Source organism: Sardina pilchardus, chromosome 1 (assembly GCF_963854185.1).
Source record: "Sardina pilchardus chromosome 1, fSarPil1.1, whole genome shotgun sequence".
Taxonomy (NCBI): domain Eukaryota; kingdom Metazoa; phylum Chordata; class Actinopteri; order Clupeiformes; family Clupeidae; genus Sardina; species Sardina pilchardus.
In genome coordinates, this window is record NC_084994.1 from 18,585,282 (window position 1) to 18,608,283 (window position 23,002).

General features: G+C 39.8%; 2 protein-coding genes and 1 long non-coding RNA gene across 5 annotated transcripts; all 3 read right to left on the reverse strand.

Moving 5' to 3' along the window:
- Positions 1-1,231: 1,231 nt before the first annotated feature.
- On the reverse strand, positions 1,232-22,254 carry LOC134076959 (B-cell receptor CD22-like). Its single transcript, XM_062532278.1, has 9 exons — positions 22,180-22,254; positions 21,995-22,048; positions 20,462-20,797; positions 19,561-19,812; positions 2,510-2,773; positions 2,181-2,265; positions 1,947-1,980; positions 1,611-1,855; positions 1,232-1,367 (listed from the first exon to the last, which is right to left on the reverse strand). Coding segments are annotated over exons 1-9 (1,407 nt in total). The 5' UTR covers positions 22,181-22,254.
- On the reverse strand, positions 6,879-10,282 carry LOC134067289 (B-cell receptor CD22-like). Of its 3 annotated transcripts, none has more exons than XM_062522597.1 (8): positions 10,247-10,282; positions 9,933-10,013; positions 9,287-9,631; positions 8,848-9,102; positions 8,222-8,588; positions 8,092-8,125; positions 7,511-7,731; positions 6,879-7,258 (listed from the first exon to the last, which is right to left on the reverse strand). In XM_062522597.1, exons 2-8 carry the CDS (start codon positions 9,982-9,984, stop codon positions 7,153-7,155), a joined length of 1,380 nt encoding a protein of 459 aa, XP_062378581.1. In that variant the 5' UTR covers positions 9,985-10,013; positions 10,247-10,282; the 3' UTR covers positions 6,879-7,152. The 3 variants fall into 3 exon arrangements, with proteins under 3 accessions (XP_062378581.1, XP_062378661.1, XP_062378493.1); XM_062522677.1 differs by having other exon boundaries at positions 6,880-7,258; positions 8,848-9,105; positions 9,410-9,631; positions 10,247-10,281; XM_062522509.1 differs by having other exon boundaries at positions 6,881-7,258; positions 8,848-9,105; positions 10,247-10,281.
- LOC134067472 (uncharacterized) lies at positions 14,515-15,527 on the reverse strand. Its single transcript, XR_009936511.1, has 3 exons — positions 15,497-15,527; positions 15,125-15,207; positions 14,515-14,821 (listed from the first exon to the last, which is right to left on the reverse strand). It is a non-coding gene; the product is annotated as an uncharacterized LOC134067472 (long non-coding RNA).
- Positions 22,255-23,002: the final 748 nt, after the last annotated feature.

A 23,002-nucleotide genomic window follows, 5' to 3' on the forward strand; every position in this document is an offset into this window, starting at 1 on the left:
TATGTGAAGCAAGGCAATACGCAGAACGTTTGATATTACAGAAAAAGTGAGATGAAGTCAATTATTCAATAGAGAGCACAGAATAAGCCAATTAGACCTTTCACAGAATTGAACATGTGTTGATATTGCCACAAGAAAACAAACATTACAGACACTGTTACAATGTGAGGTTTTATTAGCATGTTTTATCAAAATACTTTATGTATTGTTTGCTAAATGTTATTCACTGTTAGATCAATTAAGATTCAATTAAGCTTACAATGGAATTAAGAAGACATTAGGTTAAAATATGCATTCAACATTTTGGTTAATTACAGGTCAATAATAAGTCAACTCTCATCTACTGAAAAAAAACACATCAGGCCCTCATTTGAATGATGGACGAAGCACAAACTAGCTAAATCTACAATGCATTTACAAATCTGACACCTTAAAGAAGACTGAAAATTTAGTAATTTTTGGTAAAGCAATTCAAAACATTTAATATACAGACAAGACTGTATATTTATTATATCTGTCAGCACTTTTTTAGGATACTGTATATTCAGCTTTACATTTATGTGTGTGTGTGTGTGTGTGTGTGTGTGTGTGTGTGTGTATATATATATATATATATATATATATATATATATATATATATATATATGTACACGTGTACATACAAAAATATGTATGTATGTATATTGAAGAGTTATTTTCCAAAACACTATATCCATCATTTTAATGAATTTTCATAAATATTTTTTTTTTTTTTTTTTTTTTTTTACAACTAATTGCAGTGGAACTGTAATTAGGTTATATTCAGTTGATTTATCTTTACTCAATCAAAACAAAATAACTGCATTTGTATTGATATAACCTGAAATACACAATTAAATAACATCAAAAATGTATTTATAGCATTTTGGAAAACAACTCTGCTTATGAATAAGGTGGGATGGTGATATGGCTGCTGGTCGGGTGAAAACCAAGTATGTCCAAATCCACTGTAATGTAATGTGTTACAATTCTCACCAGGCGGCAATAGCCAAGTAACAAACCTGTGAAGTGCTGCCAGGTGCACTATATTCACCCTATTACAAGTTTGTTTACCATCAAAATTATTTCAAAGCTCTTATATTAACACAGGAACATTGCACTACATAGGAGGATGCATTCATCTTTTCACTTAACCATGAAACAACTGGTTATAGTCATTACTGCAAACAGCTACAGACGCCCATTGCATTGATCACAGAGGAAGTGGTGCACCTTCACTGCTAGATGCCTCTGGGCTGAACACCACCGTATAGACCACAGAAGTATCCACTCTTGGCTGCACACTGCTGTAGATGGGAGAGGGCTCCCCGTCTGGCTGAACAGAGGAACTTCAACAGCAAACACATCAGTAAGCTATATAACTAGAAAACTAACAATAAATATAAACATAACACAATATAATGTTACATCAAAATATTCACTTCCTGTTAACTTTTCTGAACTGTATTAAATAATTCTGTTTCTCAAAACTCATGCCAGCAAACTAAGTAATAAACTCTAAAAGCTGCAGAGATCACCTATGCATCCATCAACACCTGCATGTTAGTGTTGAAGTCAGGTCAGAGACTCACCCCTTTGCAGCTCCTGCCTTCTTGAACTGGACACTGGCATATTGGACGTCATCGCCCCCCTGATCTCCTGCAGTCTGTCTGGAGCGTTTGGGCTGGACACTGGCGTACAGGATGTCGTTCTCCTGACCTCGAGCTGTCTGTCCAGTGCCGTGGGGCTGTATGGTGGAGTAGTGACCATCATCCTCTGCTCCTCCTGCAGCCTCAGCATCTCTGCTCTGGCCGGAGACACTGAAGTAGTGCTGGTCCTGAGGAGACAGGTGATGAAGAAGGAGGAGTCAGATTAGATGATGGAGCAGGATGGACTGAACCTGACACTGGAGAATCAGACACTTCTACCTGTCCACCTGGTTCCTGCCTCTTCTTAATTTGCCTGTGAAAACAACACAAATATAATCATATATATCAATATAGTATGAATAGTGATATGTGGTTCCTATCTCTTATTTTGCATGTTAAATTACATTGTATAATACAATTATATCAATACAAACATTTAATTCATAAATAGAGGTAAGTGGAAATAATAATAAAACAAATCTGTAAGAATTTGTCTGAGTCCCATTGACTCACCTTAGGCAGACAAGCACAGACAGTAGACCCACCACTGCACACACAGAGACTACAACCACAACAGTCACTAGTGGACTCTGTTCTCCTGTAAGAGTCAATGTGAAAGATGTGAGGAGGGGAATCTCAAGTTAAATCATCACTGTAGAAAGATTGAGATGCACTGATGCCCAGGGATTGGGGCAACATACAGTATACAGTATGTATGCAAACGTGTCTGCTTAATCCCATAACCATTCATCAATTTCTTCAATATCTTCGATTCAAATGTGTCAAAATAAACAAATCAACAGAGATCAAAAAGAGACAGAGAAAAAAAATATATTATTTACTTGTTACTGTGATGGACATAGCAGTAGAGTTCTCAGCTCCGTATTTATTACTGGCCTCACAGTAGTACTGTCCTCCATCCTCAGGTCTGATGTTAGTGATGCTGTACTGCTGTCCTAATCCTACTGCAGTGGACTCATTCACCTTAAACCAGGTGTAGCTCTCCACTGGTGGGTTGGCATCACTGCTACAGATCAGAGTCACTGTACTTCCCATTGGAAGCATGTTGGAAGGATCAACCGAGACTGCTGTGTTCTTTGGTGGATCTGGAACGAAGGTGATTGTTAGACAGTCTAATATTTCTAATCTGAGAAATGACTATTCAGTATAATGCAACATGATGTGTAGAGTGCCTCATGACAACATTATGGTCATATCCTGCTATTTTATCAGTCTTTTTTGAATGATGCTGATTTATACTCACACAATACATTAACAGAAATAGCTGATAAGCCCTGTTGACCAATCCCATTGGCTACTTTACAAAGATACTCTCCACTGTCCTCAGTACGGATATTGCTGAAGGTGAGTGTGTTCTCCTTTCCTGACTTCAGTTCTACAGCTCCACTCTTCTTGATCCAGGTGTATGTGTGTACTGGTGGGTCAGCTTCACTCATGCAGGTCAGAGCCACATTACTTCCCTCAGTTATTTCACCAGATGGAGCAGACACAACTCTTGTGTTCTTTGGACGATCTAAATGAATATGGCAGACCTTTGATTAAACACGTATGTAACTAAAGCTACGTGTATATGTAAGTGTGCACACTCAGGGTCTGTCTGAAACAGAAGGCATAACCATTTAGGACAAGACCATTCTCGAAATATAATTATTATTTTGGAAAGATTACTTTTTCTTTTTTGGACCCAATGGTTAACTGATTACTTCCTCAAGTAAAGGTCCCATATAATAATCTTTTTTCACAAGTTGACATAGTTCTCAGACATTTACTGTAGGCTATATGCAGAGTTTATTGTCAAATTATAATGAATGTAAACAACTACTACAGAATTTCACTTGTAAAAGACCAGAAAAGTGAGCTGATCTCAAAGGTTGCTCTGTCGGTGATGTTGTTTTGCCCATTAAGGTTTGTTTGTTTGGTTGATTAGTCTTGGCTGTTCATTGGACACTGTGGGAAATCCAGCATTTAGGGTGCTATATTGCCTGTCAAAACTCAAGTGCTGTTATATTTGGCACATCAAGATGGCAAAATATTGAGCTACTAAAATCTTATCAGACAGGAATGGGGCAACAATCCAATTTCAAAAGTCAAACAATTCCTCAGTTTCCAAACATGTACAGACTGATGTTGAATGAAGAGGTAAAGCAACACAGTGGTAAATCATGCCCCTGTACCAACTTTCTAAAACATGTTTCTGACGTCAAATTCAAAATGATCATATATTTTCAAAAATCTATGTCTCAAAAACAATTTCCTCTGTTTATTTTGGGAATATGCCTATCTACAGGAAGAAAAACATTATACTCACAGAAAACGTGCAGGTTCACCTGAGCTGAGTTCTGATGGACACATGCAGAAGTTGTGTGACAGTAATATTCTCCACTGTCTGCAGATGTGATGGAAGAGATTGTGTATGTATTCTCTGTTCCTTGCAGCAGGGCTGTGGGTCTACCAGTCTTGTACCAGCTGTATTTCAGCACTGGTGAAGAGGATGTGCTGCTGCAGGTCAGAGTCACACGGGCGCCTTCCACTATGCTACCATGGGGACTGATGGACACTGAAGGATTCTTACAGAAAACCTGCAGGTTCACAGGAGGTGAGTTCTGACGACCACATGCATAAGTTGTCTGACAGTAATATTTTCCTCTGTGTATAGATGTGACATAATAGATAGTGTATGTGTTCTCTGTTCCTTGCCACAGGGCTGTGGGTCTACCAGTCTTGTACCAGCTGTAGCTCAGCACTGCTAGACCAGATGTGCTGCTGCAGGTCAGAGTGACATCGGTGCCTTCCCATACGTAACCATGGGGACTGATGGACACTACAGGTGCCTGTGGGGGATCTTGGGGATCCATCAGTGAGAACATAGCAATGATTACAAGTCAATTAAGGACATATGGCAAGGCTCAATAAGACTGATAACAATGAAATATGGAAGGCTACACACACAGACACAGACACACACGCACACACGCACACACGCACACACACACACACACACACACACACACACACACACACACACACACATACACACACACACACACACACACACACAAATATGCTAATAATATGCAGAATCTCCCTATGATTTTATTCCCTTTACCTCTCACATACAGTTGAACACCTGGCCGTCCAATCCATTTTTCACCGTCAGTGTGTGTGGTTATCCTGCAGTAATATGGACCAGAATCTGATCTAGTTAATGAATTTAAATGCAACTGGCATATCCCGACTTGACTGCTGCAATCAACACGGGTTCTGGAGTTAAAGTTTCTATCAGAAAGGAGATCAGGGTAATCATTTTGGTCCTGTTTTGTCCAGTAAGCTTGGTTAAATCTCAGCCAACTGGGGAAGGTGTAAGAGCAGGACATGTCCACTGAGTCCCCCACAAAAGCACAGATGTGTGCTGGATGGTAAGTGACACCCCACTGCTGACCACACACACCTACAACAGAGAACACACATCATGGAGAAATGACCAATATTACCACACACACACACACACACACACACACACACACACACACACACACACACACACCACACCACACAGATCTGCTAACTTCAGCTATTTTTTGGTTCTGGGTAACCCCTTCATGCACACCACTTTCTCAGAAGAGCTGCAGCTCTATATAGAAATGCAGAAGTTTGCTGTTTGCCTTAACTCACATGTAATGCAGTAAATATGTTATACATTGTTCAACATGTATATCACTGAAATAAAACGCCATTTTAGTATAATCCTCACATTATATGAAATAGTTTCCTGATCTCATGAGGGACACAGTCCCAGTAGCCTAGTCAGCCTAACTAGGTAGTATGTAACAACATTTCACAGCACAACACTGACAACTGCATCATCAAAAGACCCCAGCTAACATGCTAGCAAGCTTTCACTGAGGCAAACAGTGAAATAAACAAGAAAGAAAACATGAGGTGTTTGATGTTACATACCTTGAGTTATGATCAGGGCCATCGGCAACAGAGAGGTCACACATCTCATTACCATAAACAGCAAACCCTGAAAGTTTCAGTTTCAACATTTTAACGACATGCTTTCTAGAAACATGCTGGTTTTGCCTGAACCTAAAGCTAAAGCAGTACAAAACAGCAGCTGTGTCATGCAGAACATAAAGGGTTAGCTGGATTAGTTTTTATTTGTGTAGCATGCTATATGAAGCTTGTAAAATATAGCTCATAGCTCTTACCATGTTTTGCTGCTCATTAACATCTGCAATGTCTGGAGAGTAAAATGAAGAACTATCACGTAGAACGCAACTGTTACAGTAAATGCTGCTAATGAATAAGGAAGGAAGTTCAAACCAGAGAGATTATTTTTAAATTTGTCATTTGTCATTTCCCTGCACTGTGTTTGTGTTTTAAGTTACTCCTTATTAACTGTGCCAGAATGGCATGGCCAGAATTATTGTGTTGATGCACACATGTTTCACAACTATTTGACTCTTACCAAGAAAGTGTTGCAGAAAGAGTCTGAGTGCTGTGACATGAACAACTGTCATAAAGTCAATAATACAAGTCATATAGCTCCATCTAGTCAGCCTCCATCACACAGTGCAATTTTTGTCATAGGGGTGGGGTGTTGGGTTGTAGTTGTGCATGTAATTGTGTCTGTGTGAGTGTGTGAGAGAGAAAGAAAGAAAGGAAGGAAGGAAGAAAGGCAGAAAAAGACTAGCATAATTGTGTTTGTCCTTAACCCTCATGTTGTCCTCAAATCTTACCGACGTTCGTTGTCCTTGGGGTCAATTTGACCCCAGCTAACAAAACTCTCAAAAAATGATTGAAATCATTTTTTTTACCCAGTTTTTTTTGTGGTAGGTACTTAACAAGAGTGTAATGACCACCATCAAAAGCCCTAAAAAACAATCCCACCCCCCCACACCCCTTTATGAACCCTGGAACTCTGGCTGGCAATATGGCCAATCCAGTGTCAACAGCCCAAAGGCTGAGTTTTTGGACTTTTTCAGACCTGCCAAAATAACTTATATGTAATATGTACTTGTTTATGCAATAATGATAATAAGTACATGTTCTCATACTATTACAGTAATAATATTCATATTGTGTCAAATATTCATTTACCTCATGTTTCATAAAAATGGGGTCAAATTGACCCCAAGAACACCAACGTAACTATTTTTTTTACAGGACATTGGAAACATATTTTTGTGCAAATTTCATGTTTACTCTGTTGTACCCTTCAAATGAGGAAAAGTCATGAAACTTGAAGCAAAACAAAAAAAGTGAACCATATATTTTATGATGTTAAACATTGTTTGGGGTCAAATTGACCCCAAGGACAAGATGAGGGTTAACTTTAATGAGAAATTAGCAAGTGAGTAAATTACAAAGCACTTACAACACAAGACATACATCTATAAACACACAAAAATGCCTGTTCCATTGATGTAAATGTGGTGCACGTCCATTCTAATATCTCTGGCTACACGCCTCTGGGCTGAACACCGCTGTAGACCACAGAGGTATCCTGACAGCCCTCCACACTGCTGTAGATGGGAGAGGGCTCCCCCTCTGGCTGAACAGGGGAACTACAAGAGCAAACACATCAGAAAAATAATCAGCATCATCATGGATTATGGAACATAAGAAACCTATTTACATAACATATATTGGGGGGGTTAAATTAGTGTTGCCTGTCAAGCTCAAGTACGAATTTATGTTTAATTCTAACAGGTCAAAGAAGTCTCAGAGTCCCCAGATTAGTAAATTGGACCATACTGCAAAGATGATAAACACACCATCTGCTGCATTGTATAGCAATCATTGGTCAGACCCCTCACCTCCCTGCGGCCATGGCCTTTTGGAACTGGACGCTGGCATACTGGACATCGTCTTCCCCCTGAGCTGCTGCAGTCTGTCTGATGGTGGCGTAGTGACCACTGTCCTCCGCTCCTCCTGCAGCCTCATTAACTCTGCTCTGGTCAGATCTCTGGAGGTTAACGTTGCAGTACTGACCATCATCTTCTGCTCCATGCCTGCCCTGGACATTAACGCTGGAGTACTGAGAAGTCAGATATAAACATTATAACATTAGATTGCTTAGACTGAGTGCAGAGGATAACAAGTTTGGTTTGATAGCTGGCCTAGGAGTGATGTCCTCTGACACTCTCTATGGGTACAGTAAATATAATTGTGAAATGAAGGAGCAGAGGAGGAGGTGGAAGACTTTGCAACTCCATCATGATGTAGTGGGCAGTAAGGAGGATCTCATTCCCTACAATTGGAAGTGGGGTGAGTGATTGCTGTCAATCAACCATATATGAGCTCTCGTAGGATCTCCAAAACATTGTTTCAAAGACATCATGAGATACTGAAGCAGGGTGAATTGAATCTGTCACCAGTATAGAATCAGACACTTTACCTGCTGCTCTGGCTTCAGTTTCCTTTTCATAATCCTGGGAAACAAGACATAAAAACCACAACGTCATTAATATACTGTGAACAGACGTGTTGATATGACAAGACAAAGGTCTCCCGCCCTAGTGACTCACCTCATCCAGACCACCACACAGATCAGAGCCACAAGCCCACAGATGACGACTGCACCCACAGCAGACAGTACAGAGCCTCGGTCTCTGAGCCCTGGAGATGCACCTTCAACTGTGATGGACACGGCTGTTGAGTTCCCAGCTCCATATTTATTCCTGGCCACGCAGTAGAACTGTCCTCCATTTTCAGTGCCAGTGTTAGTGATGTTGTACTGCTTCCCTGATCCTATAGGAGTGGACTCGTTCACCTTAAACCAGGTAAAACTTTCCACTGGTGGGTTAGCATCACTTTCGCAGGTCAGGGTCATCCTGTTGCCTTTGGCAACCACAGTGGACTGAGCAGGTAACATGGATGTGTTCCTTGGGGGATCTGCATGTATAAGGAAATTCACAAATTATCTGTTTTGACTTATCAGGCTTCAGTATACAGCTCTTGAAAAAAAATAAAAGATCACTGCACATTTTAAAATGACCTAATTTGTTACCTCGATCGAATGTCAGTCAGCAATCACAGGATGAAATCAGATAAATGTGTACTGTAGTATGTGTATTTTCCACAGCTGTAAATATATTTAACTTGTTTTGCAGGACTTCATTATGTTTCCAAAAGTCAAGAAAAGGCTACTCACAGAAAAGATGGAGGCATTCCTTAGCTGAGTACTTGAAGCCACAGTCATATGTTAGCTTACAAGAATATTCCCCACTGTCTCCAGTTGTGAAGTTTTTAATGGTGTATGAATGTCCAGTCCCCAGAAACTTCTTCATCTTAAACCAGCTGTAGCTCAGTACTCGTAGATCAGATTTGTTGTTGCAGATTAGAGTCACAGTTGTTCCTTCCAGTATTTCACCAGGGGGGCTGATGGACACTGAGGGTGTCTGGGGGGCTTCTGTGAGAGTGACCATTATTATGCATATTTGTATCTTTCTGTATATTTGTATACCTTCATACATCCAGTATATCATTAGCAGGGGCACCAAAGGTACTTTCATACATACATTAATAAACACATGAACACATGAATGTGCATAACTCTTAGAAATGTATGTTTGGATTTAGTTTCTCTTTACCCAAAACTTGGAGGTAAACTCCCGGATCTCCAGTCCACTTATGGCCATTGGTGAATATTATACTGCAGTAATAATATCTACTATGATTAGCTAACATACGTATTTGTTTTATAAACAAATTACTGATATTAGTTCCTTGTTGCCGTTCCACAATTACTCGGCCGCTGAAGTCTGGGTCTCCTGTTAGATCAGGAGGGTCCTGGTACTTTTCGTTTGTCCAGTAAATTTGCTTTATAGTCAGGTTGCCAGGGTGGGTAAACGAGCAGGACATGTTCACTGAAGACCCCACAAAGCCACAGGCACTCTCAGGTTTATAAGTGACATTCAAATGTTCACCAAACACATCTAAAAGGAGGGGACACAAACAGACACACGCACACACACACACACACACACACACACAGAGTTACTGTAATCAATGCTATACCAATATGAAGGCTGTCTTTGGTAAGAATGAACATACAAAACTTGTGTGATGTATTTTGATACATGTTGTCCTGTTTACCTGTTTAACCCTCAAAATAGGGGGATAGATTCAATAAATGTGTTCAGGGAATTGTGAATTTGGTTCAGATAATAGAGTTTAGTGTTTTAGCAATCATTCAACTGACATAAACAACTAAAAGATATAGCCGTATTTTCTCACCCTGAGTGGTCAACAGAATCACCAAAGCAAGGGAGGCCAGCCAGCTCATCATTCTCAGACACAACACGCTGATCAAACAAACTTTAAAACATATCCATTTTCTTTTAGTAGAAACACAGACAGGTTTACTACCACAAACATTAAAACATATCCATTTGCAGAAACACAGACAAGTTTAACACCACCTCATGTAGTGCAGATCTAATAGTAAACATGTTGGTCATGAGTTTGAATATGAATACTTATTAGAACTGTATCTGACATGTCTACAGTCTAGTTTTACCGAAATAAAGACATGGTTGAAACGTTCTTACCTCTCCACTATCCTTGAAAAACACTGTTATGACAAGAGGGGACGCTCTCTGATGAGGAACCAAACTTGTCACTGCTGCATCAGATTACACAGGCCGGAAATGTTGCGCAAAGAGGGTGTCATAATTCCACTCTTGACCTTGTCCTGTGTCTCTTCTTGTTGATACCTACATCTTTTTTTTCTGTTGCTACTGGTGGTGCTCAAACATGTATTGCTTAAAGACTACAATTGTGTTTTAATTTCAAAAATAACATTATGCATGTTAAAGGAAGGAATTGTCTTGGTTGGACTACTGTGTCATCATCAAAGATAGTTAAGGCGGAGCCAACATACTTCATCAGAAGCCACTTCATGGAACCCGAAACACAAAACCCCCCTCTGCTTAATTCTGAAAACGGGACACTTATGAAGTAGATATGGCAAAATATAGTTGTTATCACCTCTATATCAATGCTTGTAAAAACCAGTTGAGCCTGGAAGCAGGTGTTAAAGAACTCAGACTTAGAAAAAGAGGATGATGTTGAATCAGCAGACTTAATTTTAATCTTGCAAATGGAACAGGAGATGGTAACAAAAACCAAGGTATAGAAAAATGAAGGGGAATCACCAGGGCAAAAAGATACAAAAACCCTTTCAGTAATAGTTAAAAAAAAAAAAAAAAAAAACAGGAGATAAACGTTAACAGTTACAGTAATACAGTACTTTACCTGCTCCAGCAGGTTTGGATGGTAGCATAAGACACCATGCTGACACCACTACGCTAAAACAGAGCCACTTTCATATGACATACCCTGGCTTTGAGATTCATGGTATAGCTCACAGGCTTCACAACGGAATGGAATCAACTGTAAAGAAGCTAACTATCCATTACTATCACTGTTAGGGCCAAAGAAAGTTGTGCAACAAATTGAACAGTCTGCTTCTTTGTAAACATAACTGCTTCATTCCTTTCTGTACTATGACGGCATAGCTATTGCCTATAGTAGCAACTTGGCAATAAGCGGGACAACTACCTGCAAAGTGACCAGTCGGAGGAAACTCTTTCTTTGCCTCCATCACTTCCTTTAATTCCACATAATGTGATACCTTGGCAGCTGCTATCCCTTACATAATATACAGTAGACATAACAAACAAATTATCAACTAATAAAGAATAAGTCCATGGGTCCACTCTGCATTTCACAACACACATTATTAGCATGATGCTGTTGAACAGTCTAACCATAGAGCTGCCACTTGATGCTTTTGAAAAGGCTCAACTGATCCTCATTCATGGTGCCATTCATTTGCCATCTCTGCCTTCCATCCACACGGTGGTGAAAGCAGCTAGCAATAGCATGACAGCTCAGTAGATTATCATCCGACATATAATGGCACTGAGCCAACTTATCAAAACGATCAATGCTTTGTACCACTGTCAGGGCAGAATGCAATGAACATGATGTCAATGCAAAGTGCCAAAATGTTAATAGAAAAATACATACAAAAATTCAAATTACATTACATTATGAAAATCATTCAAGAAATAAGCAAAAGCCAATTGCAGACAGGGCAGTGTGACTCGTCTGCATACCCATAACCTAGCAACTCGATGATTGTGAGGTGAAGATTCACATAATATGTGTCCTGTTCCAGGGGCTGGGTGGGGGAACACAGCACTTTGATTACTTTATTTTAAAGCCATGAAGGTTCCACCATTCATTTTCAATGGAATATGTCCACACGTTTATCTCAAGTATAACGTTTTTAGAAATAAAAAATACAGAGCTGAAGTATAAGTATAAGTATGTATACTTTTTTGATCCAAATTGTTGGAGCAAAAATGAACACTGGTTGGAAAAAATAAGATGTTTAGGAAGAACAGTATAGTGCATTTAATGCACTGAAATACTGTAAATGCAATGTAGATGTTTTCACTGTAAAATTAAATCTAGAAGTATTTGTCATTATATTATTGTATATTTCTCTAGGTCTCCAAATACCGTCGATACAAACAGCTGCATTAGGTGAAGTGGTGTTAGGGTTCAGGCTCTAATAAATATGCATGCGTTTGAGTGGTGTTGGAGTTCAGGTTCAGGTTCTGGTAAATTGCTTCAGGTTGAGTGGTACTGATATTCAGGCAGTGGTCAATTGCATCAGGTTTGGTGGTATTGGGGATCCATCTCTGGTAGACTCCATCAGGTTGGATGGTGTTGGGGATCAGGCTCTGGTAGAGTGCATCAGGTTGGGTGGTGTTGGGCTTCATGGTCTGGCCAAAATATGAGAAACAATTATTGACGAGCACCAAACAATGTATGATACAAACAAAGCACGAGTGTTGTTGCAGAATAATGTGTGCTTCGCACAAACAGACCCTATATCACATTACTCACCTGTTCTTGCCTTGTCTGTGCTGTTTCTTTCTTGCATATCTTGCTGCAACAAAACAACAATATTTAAGATGAGACTATTACCAATCACTATTACATTTTAAGCATGTCTGTGTATAGCTTAATGTATCCTAATATATTGTATCACATTTGCTGAGAAACATGAAAATAAATACAATAGATGTGATATTATACCCAAATCGTTGAGCTACAGTCTGTCTTGAGCACAAGGAATTGTATCACTTACAATTCCCTTAATGAGTACATGGCAATGAACCACTTGAACTTGAATATCAGTTACAGTGTAATTGTGTGAGAAGTGTTACACTAACACAGATGTAATACATATTACATAAAACAGAATATTTGGTGTAAAATTATTTAAAGCATTATAAGTCTATGTTTTAGTCACAGTCACTTGCCTCATGAAGAAAAGCAAGCAGAGCAGTCCCACAGCCCCACAGACAGAGACTGTTATCACAATAAGGCTCTGCCGACCTGAAGGAATTTAAAATACTAAATTTCAGTGAAGAGGGGAATGAATCCCTGTTATCTCATCACGGAATAAACAGAAGCACTGATACCTGAAACACTGTTGCCTATAACTGTAATGGACACAGCAGACGAGTTCCCAGCTCCATATTCATTTCTGGCCACACAATAGTACTCTTCACCATTCTCAGATATGATATTAGTGATATTGTACTGTTTTCCCGTTCCTACAGCAGTGGACTCATTCACCTTAAACCAGGTGTAGCTCTCTATTGGTGGGTTGGCAACACTGCTGCAGGTCAGAGTCACTGAACTGCCCTCATCTTTCACATCAGGATCTGACAATGAAACTGCTGTATTCTTTGGAGAATCTATAAGGAACACATATACTTTGTTATGAACAAATTATAGTTATGATGATTTAACTCTTTTTCAATTGAGGCAATTTCAAGTATATGATGGAATATTTACATTGAATGAATAAAGATAAGTCATATGTTCAATAATGCCCCAACTAATGAAGACAGAGCTTTTAATTATTGAGTCAATGTTGAATAGCTTTTGTGATGCTTCCATTTCTTTACACAGTTACTTTTGACAGTATAGTTTTGAAATAGAAAGGATTGTGGTAAATGGTAGAAACAACGCCTGCAAATGTCAATAAACACAATCGAAAGAATCAGACAGAATAAATACATTGCATAGTAGAAGTCAAATCAGAATCCATGATTATGATTGAAAGCATTAACCTACTGTACAGTATCTAAACCAATATGTAACATTTTCCAAATGAAGAATACCCAGACTATTTCCATCTAGTTAAATAAATGTATATATTATTTAAATTGTATGAACACTGATGACAAGAGGACATCCTAAATTGTATTACTTTAAAACATAATGACAAATGCTACTCACAGACAACCTTCAGGTACACAGTAGGTGAGTATGAGTAGCCACATTTGTATACTGAATAACAAAAATATCCTCCACCGTGTGCTGATCTGAATTGTTTGATGTTGTATGCATAACCAGATCCCAGGTGCACGCTTGTAGATGAATCCTCCTTGTACCAGTGGATCTGCACTGGTAGATCAGATGTGCTGATGCAGGTAAGTCTAACATCCATGCCTTCCTGTATGTCACCAGAGGGACTGATGGACACTGAAGTCAGTGGGACATCTGTGAGAAGGATCATTGCCGGTACGATTACATGAATCATTCAGAGTACACATGTATGCCAAGACCTAAGATCTACACGACTGACACACATGTGAACGCTTATAGCCAGTATTAGCTAATCTCAGTTTTGTGTGGGTCTCTAAGATAAGTACTGTACATTAGTGACAGCCTTAGAAGGTCACGTCTGTTTTTCTTACTTTTGACGTCCAGGTAGATTCCTGTTCCAATCAACAGCTTGCCTGCAGTTGTTGTTATTATACTGCAGAAATATTTGCCTGTATCTAACATGTTTAATGTTTTAATATGCATATGACATATTTGTGCTCCTTGCTGACAGCCTATGCTGGTTCTGTATGTGTAGTCTGGGTTGACCATAAGATCAGGAGGATTTGGATTGCTCTCTTTTGACCAGTACTGTTTAATGGTCAAGTCACTGGGGTAGGTGTAAGAGCAAGACATGTTCACTGAAGCTCCCACAAATGCACAGACACTCTCAGGTTGGTAAGTGACTTTCCACCTCTGACCACATACACCTACAACAGACAAAATATACAATGAACATGTAAACGACGCATAATGAAAAATATTTGTTCAAACACACACAGTGTATCAATTCTCAGAAATATGTTTTCCGGTGAAGACAGGATGTCTTATTGTGATAGACTAAAGCACAGCACAGTCTATAATCATCACAATGCATACTGTAGCTTATTTTTATCGTAGAGTAGATTTGTTCACCATGCCCATCTATTTTATTGAGCAACGTGCAAGGGGTGTGGCAATTAACCACCTAAGAAGGGCAAGGGCCAAAAAGAGCAAATAAATATTTGATTCACCTTGAATGGTCAACAGAATTGCCAAAGCAAGGGAGGCTTGACAGCTAATCATTATCGGTCACACAACCCTGATGAAACACATACTAAAACATTATACATTTGTAGAGACTTACTACCATAACTTCATCATACGCAAATAATGCACTGTATTTCATTATTTTTGTGCTGGTACTCTGTACAATGGCAATAAAGTTGTATCTAATTTAATCTAATTTAGTAGTACACATTCGCTAATGATACCAGACAATAGTTTTAATAAGCTACTAACAATTTTGTGCTAATGCTAATATCTTTTTGAATATTACATGAAACATTACATGAAACTTCTACTGTTACGGTTGACTGAATAAACAAATGTTCAGAGGTTCTTACCACTGCAATATCCTTGAACAGCAGTGATATCATGACAAGTGAAGCTCGCAGATCAGGAAGCAAAACTGACACAAATATACAGACAGGAAATGTTACGCAAAAAGACAGTTTCAGAATTCCCCATCTGAGTGTGTTCAATGTCTCTTTTTGTCTGTAGTCATGTTCATACCTTTAATAACAAAGCAATTTACCGCAAGAGATGCAACAGTACAGAGGATACCTTTAGGTACAGTAGGAATTACTACCCAGTTTCAAAGCAGAGAGGGAGGCCCAGGAAACATATTTTGTCTGGGGCCAGTGTGGGTTGGTTGTGGGCTAATAAGTGGAGCTCAGCTAATGTTATCCTCAGTTTCCATGGTTGCCCTATTGGTAAGCACAGATGGGCTGATGATGGGCCCATAACAGTAAGCCAGAGTTCACCCATCTAGGGCACTTTGCGTCAGAGCTTGAACCAAAAAAAAGCTGTTCTCCTTTTCCGGTGAACCTGGTGGCCTTATTCCACCGAAGGCTAAAACTTGACTTTTTTCTCCATATCAACCGTTGCCATTACAAACAAAACTAGTGAATGAGCGATATACTACAGACACAACCTAGCATTTCACACAGACAATTTCTGCCACTGTTATGAGACAACTTTTACTTCATCTTCTTGTGTATGTATCTAATGAACTTCTATTTACCTCCGCCAAGGAGGTACAGGGACCAGCGTTTGTCTGTCCGTCTGTTTGTTAGCAAGATAACTCGAAAAGTGATGGATGAATTTCAAAGAAATGTTCAGGGAAGCCCGGACATGACCCAAGGAAGAAACAATTACATTTTGGGACTGATCCGTTATTCTGTCGGGATTCTAGAGGTGTTTATGTATTTAGCTTAGTGGTGTAATGGCATGGCATGGCCACGTGGTGGCGATCTGAATAGTTTAGGTTCAAATGTATGACAGCCAAGGAAGAACAATGCAGGTGGAGGTAGCTGCACTCTCTGAGTGCTTTTCTAGTTTATAAATGCAACACCTATTGTTGATTGATGGCCCTCCTTACCCCAACACTGGGTAAAATGGGACAGCCTGTACTTTTCTTTTTTGTCAGTGCAGTTATAACATGTCATATGTAGATCATTATACGGAAATATTTTCCTTTGAGAATGTGACCCATTGTACGTTTCAAAATATATGTATTCAACTTTCTTGGCAGTGTCTTGATGTCTTTAAACTAATCTTATGCAAGTAGAATGAAGAGGGTAAACAAGTATGCTGTCTGAAGAGAGAAGTTCATAACTTAACTGCAGTGTGCCCTAAATACTGTGGCTATATGTTGAACATATTCATTATTTTTTTAACAACAAGATTCACATTTAGATTTTCTTTATTTCTTTATTCATTTATTTTTTGTCCTGTGCAGTTGATGATTTATCATTGCATGCTAGCTATAGTCAACCAGAAATATGTTCCAGAAAATGACTCTGATTGATAGCTCCTTTACATTTTTTTAAAAAAGATATATATTTGTTTCACAAGTTTAAAACATGGGATTGCATTGCATGTTCAAATGCAAATGTGTACTAGCACAATACATGAAGTAAAGCAAAAAAAACAGTGAACAATGCTTGCAGTGAACAATGCTTGCATGCCTTTCAGGTCCAATTATAATCATTCAAATGTGTGTGTGTGTGTGTGTGTGTGTGTGTGTGTGTGTGTGTGCGTGCGTGCGTGCGTGCGTGCGTGCGTGCGTGCGTGCGTGCGTGCATACGTGCGTGTGTGCATGCTTCTCTCAGTTTTGAAAGTGTACTTCTTAATTAGAAAGGCCTATGGCCTGACAGCAATGACACATCTAAGCATTTTGATAGATGTCTTCTTCCTCGTTGTCAGGCTTGGGATTAGGCCCATCTGCATTTGGCTCACTGGTGTTGAATGATGGTGTGTTCATATAAACATCTTCGTCCTACAAAGACAGACAAACATTTCCATGCATGCAGCTTTTTACAAAAAAATATACAAAAATAATGATGTGTGGTCAATGACTACTCACATCCATATTTTTTGCTGATTCCATGGACTTCATGGATTTCTTTCTACAAAAGTGGCTGAAATAAAAGCATTGAACAGAAAGTCATCGCTTATGTGGGATACTTTTTGTCCTTTTTTTTACAGTAAATAGTGAATTATTAACAGTGAATGAAGTATTGCCACCTTATCTGGTAGATGACACAGATGAAGCCAACAGCTCCACACGTTGCACAGGCTCCAAACACAAAAAAAAAGATGATGTTGTGTTCTGCTGTGAGGAAAAAATATACTTTCAATACTGTACAAACCTCCCCAATGACAAGAAATACTTTTTTTTATGGTATATGAACAACACACACACACACACACACACACACACACACACACACACACACACACAGATATTGCATACCTTCAATGTTGATGGATAGATAAGTTGAATTAGTGGCTCCCATTGTATTCCTTGCCTCACAGTAGTACTGTCCTCCGTCCTCAGAGCTGATGTTAGTGATGCTGTACTGCTGTCCTGATCCTACTGGAGTCGACTCATCCACCTTAAACCAGGTGTAGCTCTGCGCTGGTGGGTTGGCATCACTGCTGCATGTCAGAGTCACTGGAGTGCTGCGGAGTATCCTTCCAGAGGGTCTCACAAACACCAAGACGTCCTTTGGTGGATCTACCCACACAATAAAGAGCGTAAGTGAAAATGTTGTCCTGGCAACACGATTTCCAGTTCTAAACAAACAAATTGCAAATGGCATTTTCTATTGCCTCACCGAGTTGTTTCTTTCAAAATGAAAATAAATCAATTTTAAGCGGTGAAAATCACTACCATGTTGAGGAGTTTATGTATTCTTCTGGTGTACTAAAAGGACACGTTCACGCCAGCATGAAAAACAAAGCTTATAATGCAACGGCAAGCTGGGCTTATCTATGATTACATGAAGTTAGCTAATGCCAACCAACGTCAACTGGTAAATTATTTGCGCAAAAACGTGCCTTTTTCTGTAAAACAATCATCTGGCATAGGATTTCACATTGTGAATTTGGTTTGTTTAGAACAGAAATTTGGTTGTTATGGAAACGTGACATCACACTTACACACTCTATTGGAGACACAAGAAGTCTTGGGCTCTGACTTGAAACCACAATATGCATTAAAGACAGGTTTCAGTGATGTGACAACCCCACAGCAAGAACAGGAGCCGATGCCAATACTGGCCTTTTGACTGACATAGCTAAGAACATCGTTACTTGGGTTATTCGTTGAGTGATCAGTGTTTAGTATGGAAATTGTGTGCCTTTGAAGGTATCCAAGCGTGTTGCTTACAGTACCTGCCCATGTTTGATTGCATGAATGGTGTTTAATAGAAACACTATTCTGCCTACTAATTTAAGATGTATTTTGTCTGTGACAGACATAGCACATTACTTGCTGTAGCACATCACACAGGGGCAGCAGTGGCTCAAGAAATATGGAGTATAGAGGAGTCATCAAGCAACTGGAAGGTCTGGACCCTGTCAAAGTGTCCTTTTAAGATAATTAACCCCAGTGTTCCCGATGAGCAGGTTGGCGTCTTGCATGGCAGCTACCATCTGAGTGAATGTGAGGCATGACAATGTAAAGAGCTTTGGGTGTTTGCAGGAGTTGAATAAGTGCTATATAAATGCAATTAATTTACTATTTTCCAGAGGAGAGCCCTAAATACCTCATAGTAAAATATGTATAAAATCATAAGTAGTGACCGTTTATTTTCTGAAAAGAAGGGAGGGACTTGGAGAATAACTTGGAACTTTAAAGCACCACATACTGTACAGGTGAAACTCTGAAAAATGGAATATTGTGCAAACGTAATTCAACTAAAAAGGTGAGACTAATATATGATATAGATTCATTACATGCAACACAAGATATCTCAAGCCTTTATGTGTTATAGATATTTTTATGATGATGGCTTACAGCTTATGAAAACCCCACATTCAAAGTCTAAAAAAAAAGAAAAAAAAAAAAAAAGAATCATGAACCATTCACTTGCTTGTCTGCCAGCATTTTGGTACTCACATATGACCGTGATCCTGAGGGGCTGAGCTGGGAGATCATCGTGGCCTCTAACAGCGCAGCTGTAGCTGCCCTTATCCTCTAAATGGACTGGGTGGAGCTGCAGCTGGTTGTTGTTGCTGTGTTCCTTCTCTAGAGGGCGCCCATCCTTCATCCAGATGTAGGAGCTTTGGCCGGTCACAGAGCAAGAGGACTTACAGGTGAGATTTACGGATCCCCCGACTTTTAGTCGTTCTGGTCCGTCTACCTGCAAATCTACATGCCAAAAATCACAGGCATTGAATAGATAGATAGATAGATAGATAGATAGATAGATAGATAGACAGACATTCAGATAGATAGATAGACAGACAGACAGACAGACAAAGATACATATACATGCAGACAGATACAGTAGTCATTAGCCATCCTATAGGTAGTATCTGTGTATGTGACACTTACCTTTAGGTCTTCTTGGGTAAATTACTAGGACCTACTTACTAAATAGGAAATAAACTAGTACTAATATTTTCCATACAATATTTTCCATACCAGTTGTGACGGAACTGTTGTGAGTCTCGTCTATTTGTTTGGGGCTCGGCCACAGAGTCAGAGGGACAACGCAGATAAGATGAAAAAATAATTCAATTTGATTGTAGGGCTTACCAAGTCAAAGCAAGCAAATACGGGTGACAAAAGGAAAAGTAATTTACAACAAAAAATTGAAAGAATAGCAATGTAAATATGTAATAGCAAAAACTAGTTCTCAGAGTCACTAGGCCTATAGTCAAACACACGAGACAAGACTAGACTAGCACTAACAATGACTAACAAAGAGGTGTACTGTACATATACACAGGTGACCAGCACCATTCTTAATTCAAATTGTTAGAGACAAGTCTCCAAGGATCACACATTAAATTACCTGTGACAGACAACTGAACTCCTGGTATACCCAGCCATCTCTGTGCTGCGTCATTGGTGATGATCCTGCAGTGGTACCCTGCTGCATCTCCTTTGGTCAGATTTGACAGGCTCAGCATACACCTGTGACTGTTACAATCCACCTGAACTCTCCCTTGATAACGTGGCTCCTCGGAAAGATTAGGATGTGGTTTTGTGGCAGCTGTTGTCCAGAAAGTTTTATTGAACGTTGACTCACTTGGGTATGTGTAAGAACAGGTCATGTTGACAGTAGACCCAATTAAGCCACATGTATGTGTGGCAGAGTAGTTAACATTCCATTTGGAGGCTTCCACACCTGAAACATACACAATGTAGTGTTAGGCCTTGTTTACACAACAACGTTTTTTTTTTTTTTTAACTGTGAGGTTTTTTCATTAGTTAGGCCTTGCATTTACACGTCGACGCCGTTTTGGGGGCTGAAAACGATATTTTTTGAAAACTGCTTCCAAGGTGGAGGTTTTTGAAAACCCTGTTTTCATTTTGCTGTGTAAAGGCACATCTGGCTTTTTTCTGGTTTTTATGACGACATAACCTCGAACCTCTAGTCCGGCCCCCGCGCTTGACCTCACCTGACTAGACCCTTGGCAGAACAACAACAATGCTGGATCACGGAGCCGTGTGTGTGCTGCACTGCTGCATTTGTGGACAATGCTGGAACAATTCTGCATTATTTTGATGACCAGCGACAACGCATTAACAATAACCTGCGCCAAATAGTCTAGGCTACTTTTAAAACCATCACCTCCCCCTGCTAGAAGAGTTAAAGGTGTGAAAAACGCCCAGCGTTGTCATGTAAACATAGCCTTAGCCACCCGCTTCAATTGGTCAATTGAGGGCAGATGTGGCATACTGGTTAGGGCTTTGAGCTTGTAACCGGAGGGTTGCTGGTTCGATCCCCAACCAGTCTTTGAGCAAGGCACCTAACCCCTCTCTGTTCCCCATTTATCGAATTGTCCCCCATGAATCAAATTACACAAAACTTGGCATACATTCAGAGAGTGTCATAATCCTACACTTCAAATTTCGTGCAGTTTTGAACCTGTCAACCTGTCACTCGAGATATTCACAGAAAGCTTTTCCACCCTACCCTCCTTTCAAAGGGGTCCAGTAGTTTTGGCGGGGGGGCGACTTATCGAAATGAAAAACGATAGCGACATGCTATCCTTGTGTGGCTACATGTCCGGCAAATTTCGTGCACCACGGTCTCTTAGTCTCCCAGGAATCCTTGACAGAAAAAAAAGAGATTCGCACAAAAAAAAAAACTGTTTTAACCTATATGACCGCCGCTTCGCTGTGTGGCGGTCATAACGATCTGACTGACAATATTGAATTGTTAGTGATTGTCTCCAGACAGGCTGTGCACTGTATTTTGATAGACACAACTTGCTTCATGATTTGAGGAAGTAAAATACATGCCCCACTGTATTTCAAACTGATACATAGATTAAAAAAAAATATATATATATATAAATAAAATAAATTCACTCTTTACCTTGTGTTAGTAATGTGAGGACTGCAAGTAGACTTAACATCATTTCCATCTTCACTGTTGGGTGTCACAGAACAAAAGAAGGTAAGAAAATGCACAAAGAGTTTTAATGTTGTTTTATCATAAACTTGAACTTTTTGTATGAGCTAGTCAGAGGCCATAACAGAATACATTTGTTTAAATCTTACTGTTTGAAGTTTTTCAAGTCAGAATGAAGTGGCTCGTTGATGCCTTACCCAGCTGTTGCTCTGCACTGTCCTTTTCGCACATATGGACTACCAACAGAACAAGTGCAAAGTGAGCGTGTGGTTAACACTGCATTAGTAACTACACTGGTGACTTCCACATAGCCCCCTCCACCCCTCTGACACTAAAGAGAGAAGGGGTGAGAGAGAGAAAGAGAGAGGGGTGGGTGATAGAGATAGAGAGAGAGAGGGGGGGGGGGGGTGAGAGAAAGAAAGAGAGGGGGCGAGAGAAAGAAAGAAAGAAAGGGTGTGTGTGTGTGTGAGAGAGAGCAAAAACCCTCCAGGAGCTAAGAGGCTCCACCCCAGCAGGGTTATCTGAGTGCATGTGGACCCCACCACCACAAAACTCCACCACTAAACCAGCACACTGATGTGGACCCCCCCCCCCCCCCCCCCCCACACACACCACAAAACTCCACCACTAAAACAGCACACTGATGTGGACCCCCCACCACAAAACTCCACTACTAAACCATCACACTGTTCGTTCCCCTTTTGGTACTTAATCTATCTCTTTGCGGAAAGACAAAACTGTTCTATCGGAACAGAAACAAAGAAAGAGGTGCTGACCACCAAGCACCCTTTGCAGAACAGAGATCAGGAAGAAGCACAACTAGTTTTTTTTATGTATAGCAATATTCATGCATCAATTTATAAGTACTTTTTATGCATCATGGGAGTCATATGAAGTCATTTATCAATTCTCTATTCACAAGTTACTGGTGTTGGTCATAAAAATCAATGCAATTTCTAGTATCAGATATCA